Source organism: Aquarana catesbeiana, linkage group LG05 (genome assembly GCF_042186555.1).
Source record: "Aquarana catesbeiana isolate 2022-GZ linkage group LG05, ASM4218655v1, whole genome shotgun sequence".
NCBI lineage: Eukaryota > Metazoa > Chordata > Amphibia > Anura > Ranidae > Aquarana > Aquarana catesbeiana.
Genome location: NC_133328.1, coordinates 617,552,143 through 617,571,418, shown reverse-complemented (window position 1 = coordinate 617,571,418; position 19,276 = coordinate 617,552,143). Strand labels below are relative to the sequence as shown.

The 19,276-nt window shown below is 43.6% G+C and overlaps 1 protein-coding gene across 1 annotated transcript in view; it reads left to right on the top strand.

Moving 5' to 3' along the window:
- The window catches only part of DNAAF11 (dynein axonemal assembly factor 11), a 151,224-nt gene that overhangs the window by 22,276 nt on the left and 109,672 nt on the right, over positions 1-19,276 (top strand). The window contains 1 exon segment of the mRNA XM_073632267.1: positions 15,042-15,271. Coding sequence (XP_073488368.1) covers positions 15,042-15,271 — 230 coding nt within the window.

The window sequence follows — 19,276 nt, the reverse complement described above, 5'->3', positions numbered from 1 at the left end:
AATAAAAGTTAGAAACTGGTAATGGAATTTCTTAAGTGGTTATAAGGGCAGAGGTTTTTTTCTACCTTAAAATGATACTAACGCTAAAAACGTTTTTCTTTTTACCTTAATGCATTCCTCCGGCACAGAGAAATCAAATTGCCATATTATCTAAAACACGTTCACCTGCACTGAATGTGGAAGAAAGAAATTATTCATGTGAATGTTGGTTCAAAAACCCTTGGGGTTTGTTTTAATCTTGAAGAATATTTGCTGAAAATACCTTTTTTCACCAATGGAGCGTTTTCTGTTATCTGTGCCCTATACAGGTTACTATTTCTACAAGTATAATTTGCTTTAGAAAAATCCACAGCCCAAAGCAAATACTTATATGGCTGCAACAAATAATATTACCCAGCTGTACAGGCAGTACCGGGACAAGGTCATCTAGAGCCCATGGAGAACATGCCAAATTGCACCCCCACCCCTCCCAAAAAATCATTATGTGTCCCAAAAAAATCGAGCACTAATCTGCATGCTTACCCCTTAAAGGAACACCAAAGGTTCCCTTTTTTTTTTCTTTTGATAAAAGAAACATTCCCAGCACGAATCTTTGCCCCCAACCGCCCCAGATCAAATCCTTTCACTTCCCATATGCCCCAGCACAAATCCACTCCCACCCCAACAAAATCCCCCCCCTCCTAGTACAAATACTCTACCCCTCTCCTCAAACACTCCAAATCCCCCCAATCCCCCAACCACAAATTCCCCCAAATTTTCTCTCCTAGCACAAATACCCCCAGTCATCCCTGTTGGAACAAATCCACCTGCATCCCCCCAAAAAAGAAAAACCCCTCCTAGCACAAATCCTATCGCTCTACTATATTACCTTTTCAAACACAAAACCCCCCAAATACCCCCGCCTAGCACAAATGTTCTTCCTCCATCCCACCTTCCAACACAAATCCCCTCAAATTACCACTCCTAGCATACCCCCCCAATTTCCCCTACTAGAACAATCCTCTGCCGCCCCCCCAAATTCCCCCTCCCAAAACAAATCCTCTCAAATCACCACCTCAAGCACACCTCCCCAAATTTCCCCTCCTAGAACAATTCTTATCTCCTGCCACTGCCCAAATTCCCCCTCCCAACCCAAATCCCCTCCCTCCAACTTCCTTTTTTTGCCCCCCCTACATCACATGATGCCACAGTGCCCAGGGCACCCGTCCCTCCTGCCCACCCCTTGTCCCGCCCTTTTTACAGGACATTAAACCTAGGTATTCAAATATGTGCCCTTGTTTGTTTCGTACTGTGGGTTATCTGCTTTGTAAAAGGTAACAGAATGTTGTCTTTTCTTCTGCTGCAAACATCCAAAATCATTTCTCTTGTATCTTAGCAAACTGTAAATGTATACATAATATAGGTGACAATCATTATTTTCACTAATGCACCATTGGTTTCAGTAAAGTACCCCTGCATTGGTGGTTAGTTAAATGCTGGTGTCTGGGGGAAATAGTGCCCCATCTTCGGTGTCAGTGGGGGGGAGCAATACTGCCCCATTGTTTATGTCAGTGGAAAGAATAGTGCCCATTGTAGGTGTAAATGGGAGGAATAGTACCCATCAATGTCAGTGGAAGGAAAATGCCCTATTGGTTTCAGTGGGAAGAATAGTACCCCATTGTTGGTGTCAGTGGGAAGAAATAGTTTCCCATCATTGGCAGGAGTGGGAGAAATAATTCCCCATTGTTGGAGGCAGTGGGTAGAATAGTGCCCCAATCGATTGGAAGCAGAGGGAAGAATAGTGCCCCATCATTGGTGTCAGTGGGGGGAATAGCGCCCCACCATTGGTGTCAGTGGAAGGAATAGTGTCTCATTAAGCCTGGTTTCACACATGTGCGGTGCGAATTGAAGCTCAGGTTTCACTGGGGAGATAACAATCTCCTGTTCAACGGATTCATTGCGTTTTTGCTCAGGATTAGAGAGCAGGGAGAGGGGGAGGGAGGGGGGGGGGGGAGAGGGGGAGGTGTAGTGAGGAGAAAGAGAAAATCCTTGTTCAGAACGCAATGCATCTGCGAATCAGATGCGTTCCCATAGGAGATAATAGGCTTGTAGTTCGCACCGCAATGCCCAAAAAACGCACACGTTTTTTGTGCAATGCGCAGTGCGAATGCAACGCACATATGTGAACCAGATACATTCATATGAATGTATTTTAAAATGTCCTGCGAATTAGATGCGGTGTAAGCCGCATCTAATTCGCATAGGTGTGAACCCGGGCTTACTCTTAGCAGACATAAAAATTCAGCTGTCATATATCATAAATTCCCATTCGCCAGCATTCGCAGAAATTTTCAGCGATTACATTCTCCAAACGTCAGTGTACTAAAAAAAAAAAAATATTTTTGATAGTGTAACACAATTTTACATAAATCACTTAAAGAGGAGCTCCAGCCCCCCAAAAAAATTTAAAGTCAGCAGCTACAAGTACTATAGCTGCTGACTTTTAATATAAGGACATTTATCTGTCCAGGGATCCAGCAATGTCCTTGCCTGAGCCAATTCTCCAATCTGCTTTGGGTGCAGGCGCCAGGCATCTTAGGTAAGGGAAACCGGCAGTTAAGCCTTGTGGCTTCACAGCTGATTTCCTACTGGGCATGTGCGAATCACGGTGCGCTTTCTGAATGGTTGCACCTTTTTTTGGGACCTATGTATGTCCCAGAATGCTGCGGGGGAAGCAGGAGGGGCCAGACAGCCTCGTAGATCGCCACGGCGATCTGAGCAGGAAGTGGGTACCTGTCAAAACCAAGTACCCGCTCCCCCCCAAAAAAGTGCCAAATGTGGCAGTGGAGGGTGCAAACAAGCGGTGCTTCCCCTTTTGGGTGGAGCTCTGCTTTAAATTCCTCAATAATTGTGTTCACATTTATTAGTGAATCTCAGTGCAAAACCTTAAATACCCATGTGATTAATGGAGTTTTAAAGGCAGAAGGCTTTTTTATCTTAATGCATTCTATGCATTAAGATAAAAAACTTTCTGTGTGCAGCAGCCCCCCTCAGCCCCCCTAATACTTACCTAAGCCCCATCTCTGTCTAGTGATGTCCACGAGTCACTCGGCCCTCCTGACTGGCTGAGACACAGCAGCGGCGCCATTGGCTCCATCGACTGTCAATCAAAGTCAGTTAGCCAATCAGGGGAGAGAGGGGCAGGGCTGAATGGCAGCTCCGTGTCTTAATGGACATACGGAGCTGCAGCTTGGCTCAGGTGCCCCCATAGCAAGCTTCTTGCTGTGGGGGCACTCGACAGGAGGGAGGGGCCAGGAGCAGCGAAGAGGGACCTGAGAAGAGGAGGATCCAGGCTGCCCTGTGCAAAACCAACTGCATAGAGCATGTAAGTAGAACATGTTTGTTTGTTTTTTTTTTGTTTTTTTTTTAAACAAGACTTTACAATCACTTTAAAATAAATGCATCCACTACCATATGCTAATATATCTTACCAAAAAGAATCACCCACTAAATGCTCCTTCAGTTCACTCCTCAATCTCTACCACCTTCCCCAAGTTTAATGTTCTCAGTAAAAATAACAGATGATTGCCATGCAAAAAATATTAAAAAAGTATCATAGTGCAGCAACTTCACATTCAAAACCATTTATTTACCACCTATATGCTTACGTATATTGGAATTTAAATATAGATCAATAAATAAAGGGCGAGTTTCATAACCAAAATTAGAGACATCATCTCTAATCGTGTAATATACAACAAAAGAATTTCTGAGACTTTATATATGCCTCCAAAAGTACATATAAAAAAATAAAACCAATTTTTATTACAATATCAAAATAAAAACATGATTTTACATACAACTATCAGCCATCCATCTTAATTGTAATGTCAATAGGGTCAATGTGACAGGGTCACCGCGGAAAACCCCGCTTCTTCAGGACCTCGCAGACCTCAATTATATCTGCATGTGATATCAATAAAAAAGCTGAAAATAAGCAAAATAAACAAATCAATTGCAAAAGAAGAAAAAAAATGTATTAACTACTCACTAACCATTACAACCAAATAAATCATTTAATGTCAAAATCACCTCCAGGGGGTTATCCTCCAAATATAACAATCTTACGGTTGGATTCCAAGTCAAGCTCTGAGAGGCCCGTGGAGGAAAGAGGGAGACCAACCGCGGTGAGAAAAAAGGATATGCAAATTTAGGAGAACTAAAATTGATAGATAGGAGATAGGTTTAAAATTAAATCATAATTCACACTAAAAATAGAGTAAAGTGGGACTTGGAGTGTGCCTCGGTGAGGTTGAAATAACAATCTATACCACAGATTTAAAAATGTAGAAAAACTTTATTCACCATCCATGGATGGAAACCTTAAAACACTGATTACAATCTGAAATAGCTTACAGTTTTACTGTTTCTTTTGGTCCAGGGTGTGCAGATCCTGGTAGAGAATGTCAGAAATGTGGCCTACGCGTTTAGCAGGAGACCCGCTTCGTCAGGGCCTTTAACCACTTGCTTACTGGGAACTTAAAGCCCCCTCCTATCCATACCAATTTTCAGCTTTCAGCGCTGATGCACTTTGAATGATATTTGTGCAGTCATGCTACACTGTACCCAAATGAAATTTTTATCATTTTTTTCCTCCACAAATAGAGCTTTCTTTTGGGGGTATTTGATCACCACTGCGTTTTTTATTTTTTGTTAACAAAATTTTAAAAGACCGAATTTAAACTTTTTTTTTATTTTTTATATTTTGTTATAAAATTTTGCAAACCGGTAACTTTACTCCTTCATTGATGTACGCTGATGAGGCGGCACTGATGGGCACCGATAGGTGGCAATGATGGGCACTGATGGGTGGCAATAATGGGCACTGATCGGTTACACTGATAGGCAGCACTGCTAGGTGGCACTGAATGGCACCATTGGTGGGCATTGATAGGTGGCACTTGTGGGCAATTATAGGTGGCACTCATAGGCATTGATAGGTGGCACTGGTGGGCACTGTGGGCACTGGCAGGCGGCAATGGCAGGGGGTACAGGTGGGCACAGATGAGGCATAAGTGCCTCTTCGGGACCGATGTCCCTTGCAGATAAGCCGGTGATCGGCTTTTTTTTCTCCTCATGCTGTCAGCGTGAGGAGGAAAAAAAAAAGATTACCGAGCTTTTGTTTACATCATGTGATCAGCTGTCATTGGCTGACAGCTGATCACATGGTAAGGGGCCGGGACCGGCCCCTTACTCGGATCGGTGATCACCTGAGTCTCAGTGACTCTGTGATCACAGTGCGTGCCCTGCAGGGTGCACGCAGGGAGCGTGCAAAGGGGAGCCCGTCATATGATGGCTTCCTGGAAATTCAGGTCTGCGCTGTGGCCATCATTCGGCTATAACGCAGACGGCAAGTGGTTAAAATAGCACAAAAAATATATAAGTATTACAATTTTTTGTACTACTTTAAAGGCCCCACCGAAGCGGGGTCTCCCGCGAAACGCGTAGGCCACATTTCTGACATTCTCTACCAGGATCTGCATACCCAATATGGACCAAAAGAAACAGTAAAACTGTAATCTATTTCAGATTGTAATCTGTTTTTAAGGTTTCCATCCATGGATGGTGAATAAACATTTTCTACATTTTTAAATCTGTGGTATAGATTGTTATTTCAACCCCATCGAGGCACACTCAAAGTCCCACTTTACCCTTTTTTTAGTCTGAATTTTGTATTTCTCAGGGACGGTGCCTCTGTGGAGTTAGAATGTTCCCATTGTTACCCCCACCCCTACATAAAATTAAATCATATTACATCCTATCCAACGCTGGATATCGGTTATATTTTTTTAATTGAAGTCTATGTACTTTTGGAGACATATATAAAGTCCCAGAAATTATTATTTTGTATATTATGGGATTTGAATATACTACGTTATATTTTGTTTTGTTTTTGTTATATTTTTGGTGATATAAGGTTCTGAGGAAGATTTGAAGGTGATAAAATAAAGAGAAGACTTGTTAGCAGTTTTTGAAATCAAGCTTTTTTTTGACCCACAAGCACTTGCTTCTGGTGAGAGTTTAAACATGCTAAGATATTAATAGGCCTCGTGCATGCTGCAGCTCAAAGAAGCTGCTTCTTTGAACGTTTGAGCTTTTTTTTTTTCTTTGCCTGATTACTCCTCTCCATGTTAGCTTATATGTCCATGCACACTACAATATAGGTGTTTTCAGTAGTTTTTTCATTTAAATCTTTTTTATTGATTTTTCAAATTATACAGTATTCGTTATAAACATTATACAAACATGAACAAGCCATTAATACGTATATTATCCCATATCACAATAGAAAAAGAGTGAAAATATCAAACCCTTACACAACCCCCTTTTAACCACCCCCCTCCCACCCCTCTCCCAAACACCCTCAAAACCCACCCCCTCCCCCACAGTTGCTTTCCAATAAATAGTAATATCTTAAATTTAACAAAACTTGTTACCTAACCATGTACATACTACTTAATACAATTTCCCTCAAGACTCTATTCCTAGCTACTAATGGTCCTGCCAGCACTAAAAATTTATATATTCCTACCCTGGCACCACAAACCCCAAATCTTTGAGAATTTCCTATAACTTCCCCTTCTAATGTAAATTGTCCTCTCTGTTCTGACCAGTGAGTTCATTGTGCTAACCCATTCTTCAGGAGTAGGGGGCACTGCTGATAACCATGCTTTCGCGATCAATTTCCTCGCCTGGTATAGACCCCGCACAATTGCTATACCTATGTGGTCTTCCCCCGTATTCTTGCTAATTAGACCCAGCACACACGCCTTAGCCTCGTATTCTACTCTTATCCCAACTCTAGCTTCTATAATGTTTAGGATCTCAGTCCAATACCTAGCTAATTTCGGACATCTCCACATTAAATGTATAAGGTCGCCCGTCTCCAAACACCTGGGGCATTTGTCGTCTGGTCTTCGACCAAATCTATGCAGCTTCTTGGGGGTATAGTAGGCTCTGTGTACCAGCAAGAGGTGCGACGCCCGCTGCGACAGGGAAAGGGACACCAGTGGACCGAGCTCCAATATTCTCTCCCACTGATCATCGCTAAGCTCCCCCACATCGGCCCCCCACCCCTCCCTTGCACGCGAGAGTGGTGCCGAGCTAATTGCCCTTACCGTTAGCTGGTCGTAAATCCCTGATATTAACCCTTTAAGACTAGGTACCCTCACTACCTTACTAAGCAGAGGTGCACTACACCAATCCAGTGCTTTGATCTTAATTTGCTTCTCTAGTGCATGTCTAATCTGGAGGTAGAAATAGAATGTTTCTTTAGGAATTCCAAACTCCCGTCTCAGGTCCGCAAAAGATTTTAATATATTGCCATCAAATATTTGCTTCAGCCTATTTATGCCCGCCCTTTCCCAGATCCTGTTTACTTCTATAGTATTCAGTTCTTGTAGCTGCCTATTCTGCCAAATAGGTGAAAACTCCGTAGGCCCCCTATAGCCCATTTCGATCTTCACTGACCGCCAAACTTTTGTAACCAATTTATATGTTGGAAGTGCACTTCCTAATGTTCCGGCTTCCAGTGCCCCTATCAGGGAGTTATGCGGATTCCCTGATAGCATAATTTTTGCGCAGGTATTCACCTCTCCCCCGCACTCACACCCCCCCAGATGCTGCAGCTGGGCCGCCAGAAAGTACCTATATGGGTGGGGCACCGCCAATCCCCCCTCCCTGTTAGGACGCTGCAAGGTCTGAAGACTGATCCTAGCCTGACCCTTCTTCCAAATTAACTCACGAAAGATGGAATTTATTTTTATAAACCATTCCCTCCCAATCCAAACCGGTGAGTTATGTAAAATATACATTAATTGTGGCATCCAGATCATCTTAATCAAGTTTACGCGCCCTGCCATAGATAGAGGGAGCCGGCACCAGATATCTTTTTTCCTTTTAAACTTTTCCAACAGCGGAACTAGATTGTCTCTAATATACTGAATTGGGGTATTGGTTATTACTATACCCAAATATTTGAAGTTCTCCACCACCCTAAGACGAGGTATTTCCTGCGGAAGGGAACCAGTAGTCGAGTCAAGCTGGAGAATTGTAGATTTCTCCCAGTTGACTATTAACCCCGAGATCATTCCAAACCCCTCCACCAACTGCATTGCCCTAACTAATGACGGCCCCATATCCCCCAGAAACAATAGCACATCGTCAGCATAAAGTGCAATTCTCTCCTCACCCCCCTCTCTTTTATAACCCTGCAGGCCTGGAGAACTTCTTATTACCTCCGCGAACGGCTCCATTGCCAGGGCGAACAACAGGGGCGACAAAGGACACCCCTGCCTAGTCCCCCTCTCAAGGGAGATCCGCTCTGAATATGTATTATTTATTTTTAATCTAGCACTGGGGTGGTGATATAGTATCTTAAGCCACTTTATGAACCGAGGGCCAAACCCAAATTTTCCCATTACCCACCATAAATAACCCCACTCCAGGGAGTCAAATGCCCTGGCGATATCCAAGGACAAGACAACCCTGGAGCCAGCATTCTCTACTGGGGTCTGGAGATTCAGAAAGGTTCTTCTTATGTTTTTACTGGTGGACCTATTCTGCATAAACCCAGACTGGTCCGGGTGTATCAGACCAGCTATACATTTATTGAGCCTGGTAGCCAAGACCTTTGCCAGGATCTTGGCATCCGTGCCCAAAAACGAGATCGGTCTATATGATGATGTTTCTAATTGATTTTTCCCCTCTTTCTGGATCAATACTATAGTAGCCTCAGACATTGATAAAGGTAAACTCTCAGCTGCAGCTGACCAATTATATGCCTTCAGAAGTTCCGGGGCCAACACCTCCCCAAATTGTTTGTAAACCTCAACTGGCAGTCCATCGGGACCTGGGGACTTTTGGCTCTGCATATTCTTTATTGCTTGCACAATTTCTTCCAGTGTTATCGGTACTTCCAGACTGTTCATATCTGCGTCCGAGAGCACCGGCAAGACAGTACCTCCCAAGAATTCCTCCATCTCTACTTGCTCAGGAGAGTGGCATTTCTTATATAGATCACTATAGGATTCTACAAATGTATCGGTAATTATCCCCGGATCTGATGAGATATCCCCCTTCTTTGTTTTAATCATGGGAATTATTGAAGAGGGAGAGTTGGTTTTGGCCAGCATAGCCAGCATCCGACCCACTCTTTCCCTCTCGTCAAAATTCCTTTGCCTCTGAAAAACCTTCCTATTCTCTGCTCTTCTAATTTCTTCAATTTTATATTCTTGTTGCTTCAATACCCATAGGTCCCGGTTTTCCATAGTCGGGTCTAGCACATACTTTCTTTCTGATTCCTGAACCTCTTCCCTAATACTCTCTCCCCTTGCCCTTGTTTGCTTCTTTAACTTAGATATCTGTTGGATCAAAAGGCCTCTGAGGAACGCTTTCAAAGAGTCCCACATCACACCCCCCGATACAGTACCTGTATTAAAGTCAATAAATTCTCTCAGTCTTACATTAATTTCGTCCCTATTCCCTATCAATTCCAGCCATGTAGGATTTAATGACCACATTCTTGGGCCACCATTATCCCGCATGGTTATTGTCAATATCAGTGGCGAGTGGTCGGACACTCCCCTTGGGCGATATTCAATTCTGTGGATTAGGGGTTGGATTTCTTTATTACCTATGGCCATATCAATACGGGAGAGCGTTTGGTGGGTCCCTGAGAAGCAAGAGTATTGCTGACTAGTGGGATTACGAGCCCTCCAAATATCACACCACCCTACCTCCTCAAGGAACTGTGCCAGCCTTCCCTCCGACCCTCTACTTCGACTAACCCCTGGCGGGAATCTGTCGATCCTACTATCAAGAACGGTATTAAAATCCCCAACTATCACCACTGGGACCTCTCTCTTATCCTCCAGGAACCCTAATAACAAGAACAAGACCTCCATTTTAAAAGGTGGGGGAATGTACACATTTACTATAACAAAAGGCCTTCCCTCAATTGAACAATACAGAAAAATAAAACATCCCAATTTATCAATACTGACATCAGACCCTTTCTAATCAGAATACTCACTCCCCTTGAGTAGGAGGAGTACACTGAGTGATATTGTAACTGAAATTTTCTAATTAATAACTTAGTCTCCTCAGTCAGATGGGTTTCCTGCAGGCATATCACCTCAGTAGCACACGATTCTAGTTCCTGGAACACAGTAGCTTTTTTCATAGGCTCGCTCATACCTCTGATGTTCCAAGAACTTATCCCAAATGATCTAGGTTGCATTCAAAATATACTTCAACAAAGAGCTATACCAGTTATGCAAGTACCGGGGTAAATCCATCCTTCTACTAATAAGTTGATAAGTCAAAGCCATACGCTTATACTGTTTTAACCCGGCACTTTTTTGAAAAGGGTTACAAAGAAGAAATCTCCAGCATCCAAACTGATAATACCAATTCACCACATGTGCCCTTATTCCCCCTGGCCTTTTGGCCTTCTGTTTCAAATCAGTAATACCCCCTCTTACCACACTCAGTGCTATTATTATGGGGAGGGGCCCAGGTGGGTCCAGAGGAAAATTACCCCCACACCCCCCACCCCTCCCATCCCAAAGTGAGTTTCTCATTATATTAAATCTCATAACATTTAAATAGTTATAAACAAAATTTTTTAACCATGTGCTGTATATTTTAAGCATAATTAAAACAACTGTGCTATCCCCTAATTTAAATAATCCCTTCTGCCCCCTCCCTTGCCTCACTCGGCGTGCCCTAGGAGCCTTTCTTGTGACCACTCTTCTCCCCTCATCCCACCTCATCCACCCCCCCTCTCCCCATACTCCCCCCTCCCCCCCAATAAACCCATTGACCCAAGGTTTACAAAAAAACCCATCACCATTCTAAACAATACTCTCAACCCACACATCGTCCACCCATCCCTCCCTCTCCCGACCCCTGCTGCTGCTGCTGCTGCAAAAAAAAAAAAAAAAAAAAACACTGTCAGTTGTCCATATGCGAGTTCAACTTTATAAGTTCTTTTTATTCTCTTCAAACCAGTCCATGACTCCTTTAACAGTTTCAAAAAAACGGATAGATCCTAGGGCCTCTATGCGCAGCCGTGCAGGATACAATAATGCATATGGAATGTTATGGTTCCGTAATGTGCGCTTGATATCCAAAAAACCTGCTCTTCTTCTTTGTAGATCTGGGGAATAATCTGGGTATATCGCTATTTTAGCTCCATTAAAAAAAATGTCTCCTTTCTCTCTAGACCTTTGCATTAAATTCAGCTTATCTTTATAACAAAAAAATCTCAGAATCATTGGTCTCGGGCGATCTAATGAGTATGCTGATCTAGACGGCACTCTGTGGGCTCGCTCAATAGAAAAAAACTGTGAAAACGCCTCAGCCCCAAACACCTCTTTAAGCCACTTTTCCATAAATTCTTCAGGGCGGGAACCCTCACTTTTCTCAGGGAGACCCATCACTCTTACGTTTTGTCTTCGGGACCTGTTCTCCCATTCGTCCATTTTAAGGCTGTTAGCGTCTAGCTGTGCTTGCATTTTTTTAAGCTCATGCCTCATTGGGGTTACGATATCTTCTACTTGGCTAACCCTTTCCTCCACTGTTTTAACTCTCTCCACTGTTTTCTGAAGCTCTTGTTTAATACTGCAAAACTCCTCACTCAAAACTTTCAGCTCTTCCCACATCCCACTTATCGAGCTCCTGCATGCATTTACGGCACATAGTACCTCTTTTAAGGTGGGTTCTTAATCACAGGGGGCTGCTATCCCCTGCTCTTCCGGGCTGCTCCCTCTCCGGACTTTTTTTATTCGTTACTCTAGTACTGGCTGTTTGGTTATCTGGCCCTTTCCCCAGACTCCTTCTATCCCCCAGACCCCCAGCTAAGGATTTTCCCGCGGTCGGCTGATTATTTTTGGCTGGAGACTGCGTAGCGCTATGTGCAAATTTTTCCAGCTTCGCAGCAACTGTTAATGCAGATGCATTTTGAGACCCCTTTTCCTTTTCTTTGGCTGCCCGGGTAGCTTGAACAGGCATATTTTCTTGGGGCTGCTGTAGCTGATCTTCCCCCTTCCTCTTGGTCATAGCCAGCTAAGATACTTTAAGCACCCTATAGCCCACCAGTCTAACAAATCCACCAATCAGTCCTTCCTCACTTTAGCAGACCGCTATTTATATAACAAAGGATAGGTCCCAGGCCTGCTGCTTTACTACACAGTCTCTGTAATATATACTTATATAATCAGGATCTTTACCTCTCTCCCTTTAGCGTCTGGGGAGTCTGCAGGGCTTCAGCAGGGCTTCAGCAGGGCTATTTGTCGTTGTTTCTACTTCCTCAGCCTCCCGCTGTGTCGGCAAAGTGTCACTAGGCAGCCAAACACAGCCAAACACAGCCAATCACGGCCACAAGTACAGCGGCGGCGTTCGTTCCCAAGTCTCTGCTCCGCTCAGCTGATCTTCCCAGCCTCCTCTCTTGCCGCTGATCGACGTACCAAGCCTTCCGCAGCTACGGCATGGCGTCGCTAAGCAACCCGGCGACGCCACAAACACGGATCCCGAACTCCGCTTAACTCAGCCGCACGGCAGGGAGAAATAACAGCTGATCTTCCCCAGCCTTCTCTCAACCTTCTCTCTTGCCTCCCCAGCCAATCAGCATGCCATCCCACAGTATTCAGTCAATGGGAGCTTCTAAGAGTCAAAGGCAGGGACCCGGAGCTCACAAGGCTTTCACACGGCTGGGCAGACCCATTCGGACAGCAGCGCTAGTGCAGCATCAGGGCCGGGAGAGAGCTCTCACACACTGCTCACACCTGCATCCGGTCACGCCCCCGACTCTCCTCTCAAATCTGCAGCATGTTGCATTGTAATCGTTTTCAGTAGTTTAGTGGCAGGGGAGTATACAGGCAGAAAAAAAACCCGCATTACTTGTGCATTTTGGAGAGAAGCTTTTGAGCATAAAAAATGCTCGTTAGTGCTAGGTGTGTTCCCACGTTAATGCATTCTAATGTGCAGAATTCTGGCCAATGGAATGTATTAACGCCAGACGTGGGAACATGTGCTAACACACATTAAAGCTAATGCAAAACACAGCTTTTTTATAGCATTTTTTTGCATTGTAGGAGAAAAAAAAATGTCAAGAGCATACATACAGTGTGCATAAGGCCTAATATTTCACAAATAATGGGACTTTGACAGGCCATACATACATTTCTTTCCTGCATCCACGGGTTGCTTGAAAAAAATAAACTCGATTGCTCCATCAACACACAGTGTTGACAGGGAAATCCCTCCCCCCAAACCATTGTATTCTCCCGATGGGTGAGGTAAGCTGTCTCCGCCGTCAGAAGACAGTGATCATTGCTAGAGGCTGTACCAGCCGCTAGCGATAACCGTGTGTATGCCCATACTTGGTTTGAATCGTCTATGGCCGGCCATAATAAAAAGACGTTTATAAGCACTGGTATTGATTTATATATCTTGTACTCACCTGGGGGAGGGAGGGCATAGTATTTCCAGCAGCTGTGGGAATCCATTTGGCTTTCATCTGTACTCTCCGTTAGTTTGCATCTTACCTATCTCACCACACCTTCAGTGTCACTTACTCTACTCTACTATCTCCTCTTCTCCCCTGGGTCCCCCAAGGTTCTGTTCTTGGACCTCTCCTATTCTCGATCTACACCTCCTCCCTGGGTCAGCTGATTGCCTCCCATGGCTTTCAATATCATTTCTACACTGACGACACCCAAATCTATCTCTCTACCCATCAGCTCACTCCATCATTTCTTCACATATCACTGATTTACTAACAGACATATAAAACTAGATGTCACACCACCTCCTGAAACGCTTCCCTTGTCACCTCCTCCCATTCTCACCTCCAGGTTCTCCTGAGCTTCTCCCATCCTTCGGAACTCCCAATCTGTCCCGCTATCTCCTAATCTATCCATCTGTAGACCATCCCTGAAAACCCTTCTCTTTAAAGAAGCCTATCCTGCTTCTAACTAATACACTGTTCTCCATCACCCCATACCCCACGGTTATTACCTTTTGTGTCATTTGACCCTGCCTCTTAGATTGTAAGCTCTAATGAGTAGGGCCCTCTGATTCCCATTTTATCAAATTGTAATGTAACTGTAATGTCTGCCGTCATTTTGTAAAGCGATGGGCAAACTGTTGGTGCTATATAAATCCTGTATAATAATAATCTGTGCACTGATAAAGATTGAGATGAACAGTATAAAGCTGACAGGTTCAGGATCTCTTCTACTTAAACTACAACTAGAATAAAAAAAAAATTCTCTACTGATAAAAAAATAAACATTTCAATTTTTTTTTAGTATATGTACCTTTTTTGTAACTATCTTTGCTTCAGTTTCCTGTCCTCTTCCCTTTCTTTCTGCACCGCCAGGACCGTGCTGGTCCTGTATATTGCAGAGAATTGCGCTGTGCAGTGACATGGGCGCTGTCCTTAGCATCAGTCCCTTATGAGTCCAGGGTGGTGACTTGTTGATGCCCCCCAGTAGACTTGTCCTAGATGCCCTGGGATCACAGGAAGTGATTTGAAAAATTGCTGTGCCTCATTCAGCCTGGAAGAGGGCTGGAGGTTGAAATCACAGGAGAAGGAGTGGATCACTAGAACGTGGAGAAGGTCACTACTGCTTTGGGACTTTCTGCTTAATTTCACCTTTAATTAAAAAATCAACTTTTTAAAGAGGTTGAATACTTTCTCTTTAATTGTCAGGATGAACGCAAACATCAATTCTTCATGAATACTTCACTAAGTTTGTTTCTTGAGTTGCTTTAGGAGGATTGCATGTGGCGTTGAATTGCCCACACTGCATGATCTCACTGATCACCAGAGTGCAACGGCCATAAATTATTTAAGCTGGATCCGTATGACTTTGGCACACGTTACTTCGTTGCTTTCAGCTGAAGTTCTCGGGCTCAGGAGGTTCAATGAGTTGTATTTTATTTCTCTGCTCTAGTGTTGAGATGAAACCATAATATTGTTTTTCCTTCTGAAGTGGCTGGATGGGAAGGAGATTGAGCGCTCGGAGCGAATTCAGGCCTTGCAGGATTATGGCCAAGTGCAGCATCAAATCAAAGAACAAGAGGAGGCTTACTTGTTGAAGAGGACCAGAGAGAGAGAAGAGGCCCAAAAAAAATCCTCTGCAAAACAAACCGCTCACAAGACACCGCCAGAGAGGAGGCCGGGATTCGATGGACGCTGGTACACAGACATCAACAACACCCTGTATGTCAAACACTGAATCTCTCTTGCTTGATTTTATAGAATACAGTATAATTATCAGTCACACAGTCTTTAAATTTTCTTAGGTTTTACATGTCAATTTAATTAGCTAAAAGCCTGAATGTACCTTCATTTTGTATGTATTAGATAAAGACTAGGTACTGAACAGGTACAGTGGATATAAAAAGTCTACACACCCCTGTTAAAATGTCGGGTTTCTGTGATGTAAAAAAAAAATAAAACAAAGATAAATAATTTGAGAACTTTTTCCACCTATAAACTGTACAACTCAATTGAACAACAAACTGAAATCTTTTAGGTAAAAGGAAGTAAAAATAAAATAATATGGTTGCATAAGTGTGCACACCCTTAAACTAATACTTTGTTGAAGGACCTTCTGATTTTATTACAGCACTCAGTCATTTTGGGTATGAGTCTATCAGCATGGCACATCTTGACTTGGCAATATTTGCCCACTCTTCTTTGCAAAAACACTCCAAATCTGTCAGATTGCGAGGGCATCTCCTGTGCGCTGCCCTCTTCAGATCACCCCGCAGATTTTTAATAGGATTCAGGTCTGGGCTGTGGCTGGGCCATTCCAAAACTTTAATCTTCTGCGGGTGAAGCCATTCCTTTGTTGATTTGGATGTATGCTTTGGGTCATTGTCATGCTGAAAGATGAAGTTCCTCTTCATGTTCAGCTTTCTAGCAGAAGCCTGAAGGTTTTGTCCCAATATTGACTGGTATTTGGAACTGTTCATAATTTGCTCTACCTTGAGTAAGGCCCCAGTTCCAGCTGAAGAAAAACAGCCCCAAAGCATGATGCTGTCATCACCATGCTTCACGGTGGGTATGGTGTTCTTTTGGTGATGTGCAGTGTTGTTTTGTTTTTGTGCCAAACATATCTTTTGGAATTATGGCCAAAAAGTTTCACCTTGGTTTCATCAGACCATAACACATTTTCCCACATGCTTTTGGGAGACTTCAGATGTGTTTTTGCAAAATTTAGCCAGGCTTGAATGTTTTTCTTTGTAGGAAAAGGCTTCCATCTTGCCACTCTACCCCATAGACCAGACATATGAAGAATACGGGAGATTGTTGTCACATGTACCACACAGCCAGTACTTGCCAGATATTCCTGCAGCTCCTTTCATGTTGCTGTAGGCCTCTTGGCAGTCTCCCTGACCAGTTTTTTGGAGAGACGTCCAGTTCTTGGTAATGTCACTGTTGTGTGCCATATTTTCTCCACATATTTTCTCCACTGTTTTCACTGTGTTCCATGGTATATCTAATGCCTTGGAAATGCTTTTGTACCCATCTCCTGACTGATACCTTTTAACAATGAGATCCCTCTGATGCTTTGGAAGCTCTCTGCGGACCATGGATTTTGCTGTAAGATGTGACTAAGAAAATGTCAGGAAAGACCTACTAGAACAGCTGAACTTTGTTTGGGGGTTAATCAGAGGCACTTTTAATGATGGCAGGTGTGTACTGACTCCTATTTAACATGAGTTTGAATGCGATTGCTTAATTCTTAACACAGCTACATCCCCAGTTATAAGAGGGTGTGCACACTTATGCAACCACATTATTTTAGTTTTTTATTTTTACTTCCCCCAGCCCCCCCCCCCCCCCCCCCCAAAAAAAAAGATTTCAGTTTGTTGTTCAACTGAATTATACAGCCTATAGGTCACATTCAAGGTGGAAAATTTCTTTCTGAAATGATTTATCTTTGTCTCATTTTTGTTACATCACAGAAACTTGACATTTTAACAAGGGTGTGTAGACTTTTTATATCCATTGTATGTTTTCACTTTTTCTTATTGGTGTTCCAGCACCATCCCAATAAAAAGGAGAACCACCATTACTCAATTGAAGATCAAAGTGTAGCACCCTCCTAGCTAGGTGCTAGGCTGTCAGGTAAATGTAGTTCTTTTTTGAGCTCTTCTGTAATCAGTGGAATGGTTGCTGATTGCTTTGGACTGATCAGGGTCTTACATGCTGCAGGCTCGATTGCTTCTCCCTGCATTCTAGAAGTTTCCAGAACATCGGAGTGGAGCAGTTTAAATGAATAGACTCAATACTTATGAAGTATCAGCCAATCCCTGGGGAGGCGTGTCCAAACTGAACAACAAAATCGTGCTCAGGTGTGGTTTATAATGGTTTACTTACAGGTGCTGACCCCGGCTTGCTACCGCAGTGACATGCAAATGAGAAGTAAACTGGTCGCGCACCACAGTTGTAATCCAATAAAACGTCCTTTATTCTTCAAACATGGGACAATAGCGCAGGATAGGTTACAGTTGACATGTTTCACACATAGAAGGGCTTAGTCATAACCCACCACTAAACACTCCTATGTGTAAAACATGTCAGCTGTAACCTATCCTGCACTATTGTCCCATGTTAGAAGAATAAAGGACGTTTTATTGGATTACAACTTCGGTGGGTGACCAGTTTTCTTCTCATTTGCCTGGGGAGGCGTGCCCAGTAGATGGCTGCAGAGCACATATAATGTTTAGTCTTGGGCTGTAGCAATCTGTGTTCTTGTCCAGGAGGAGAAGTTCCCGGCCTGGAGGGCTGCTGCCCCTCTCAGGCAGATCAGCTGACATTTACCAGGAGCTCATTGAGGTCCCAGTTATGCTAAAGCTGGGGGGCCTATTTGCTAAGAAACTCTGAAGCTAAAGAAGGGGGATTTAACCTAGGATCCGGTCTGGAGAGTCCTCTAAGGAAATGCCTGCCTGACACTGGAAGGAGGCATTCAAATGCCCAAGGACTTGTGAGTACAGACCTGAATGCAGAATCTGGGTGACTGTTGGTGCTGTTAACCCCCTGGTGCACTAATACTAAGGCTTGCCTGGCCTAGGTCATTGCTTATGGTGTTCCAGTGTTGTTTATTCCCTGAGCTATTGTTAAAGAGACTGTTCTTAGAAATAGCTATAGAGTGAAAAGTGTCCTCTTATTCTTCTAGCTGTCTCAGCGATCACGTCATCAGAATCCCGTCTTCCTAGCTCCTTACCGTTACTGAGTTTACAGCACAGACTAATTTTTATAGAAAAATTATTAATGTGGAATGTACACTCATTGGCCACTTTATTAGGTACACCTGTTCAATTGCTTGGTAACAAAAAAATCAGCCAATCACATGGCAGAAACTCAATGCAATTAGCATCTAGACGTGGTGAAGACGACTTGCTGAAGTTCAAACCGAGCATCAGAATGGGGAAGAAAGGGGATTTAAGTGACTTTGAACGTGCCATGGTTGTTGGTACCAGACAGGCTGGTCTGAGTATTTCAAAAACTGCTGATCTACTGGGATTTTCACACACAACCATCTCTCAGGTTTACAGCGAATGGCCAGAAAAAGAGAAAATATCCAGTGAGCGGCAGTTGTGTGGAGGAAAATGCCTTGTTGATATCAGAGGTAAGAGGAGAATGGGCAGACTGGTTCAAGATGATAGAAAGGCAACAGTAACTCAAATAACCACTCGTTACACCCAAGGTATGCAGAATGCCATCTCTGAATGCACAACACATTGAACCTTGAAGCAGATGGGCTACAGCAGCAGAAGACCACACCGGGCGCCACTCCTGTCAGCTAAAAACAAGAAACTGAGACTACAATTTGCACAGGATCACCAAAATTGGACAATAGAAAAATGAAAAAAACCTTGCCTGGTCTGATGAGTCTTGATTTAAGCTGCAACATTCAGATAGTGGGGTCAGAATTTGGCATATCAATGGTTCAGGCTGGTGGTGTAATGGTGGGGGGGATATTTTCTTGGCACACTTTGGGCCCCTTAGTACCAACTGAGCATCATTTAAACACCACGGCCTACCTGAGTATTGTTGCTGACCATGTCCATCCCTTTATGACTACAGTGTCCCCATCTTCTGATGGCTCCTTCCAGCAGGATAATGCACCATGTCACAAAGATCCAATCATCTCACCACTGGACAATGAGGTCCCTGTACTCCAATGTCCTCCACACTCACCAGATCTCAATC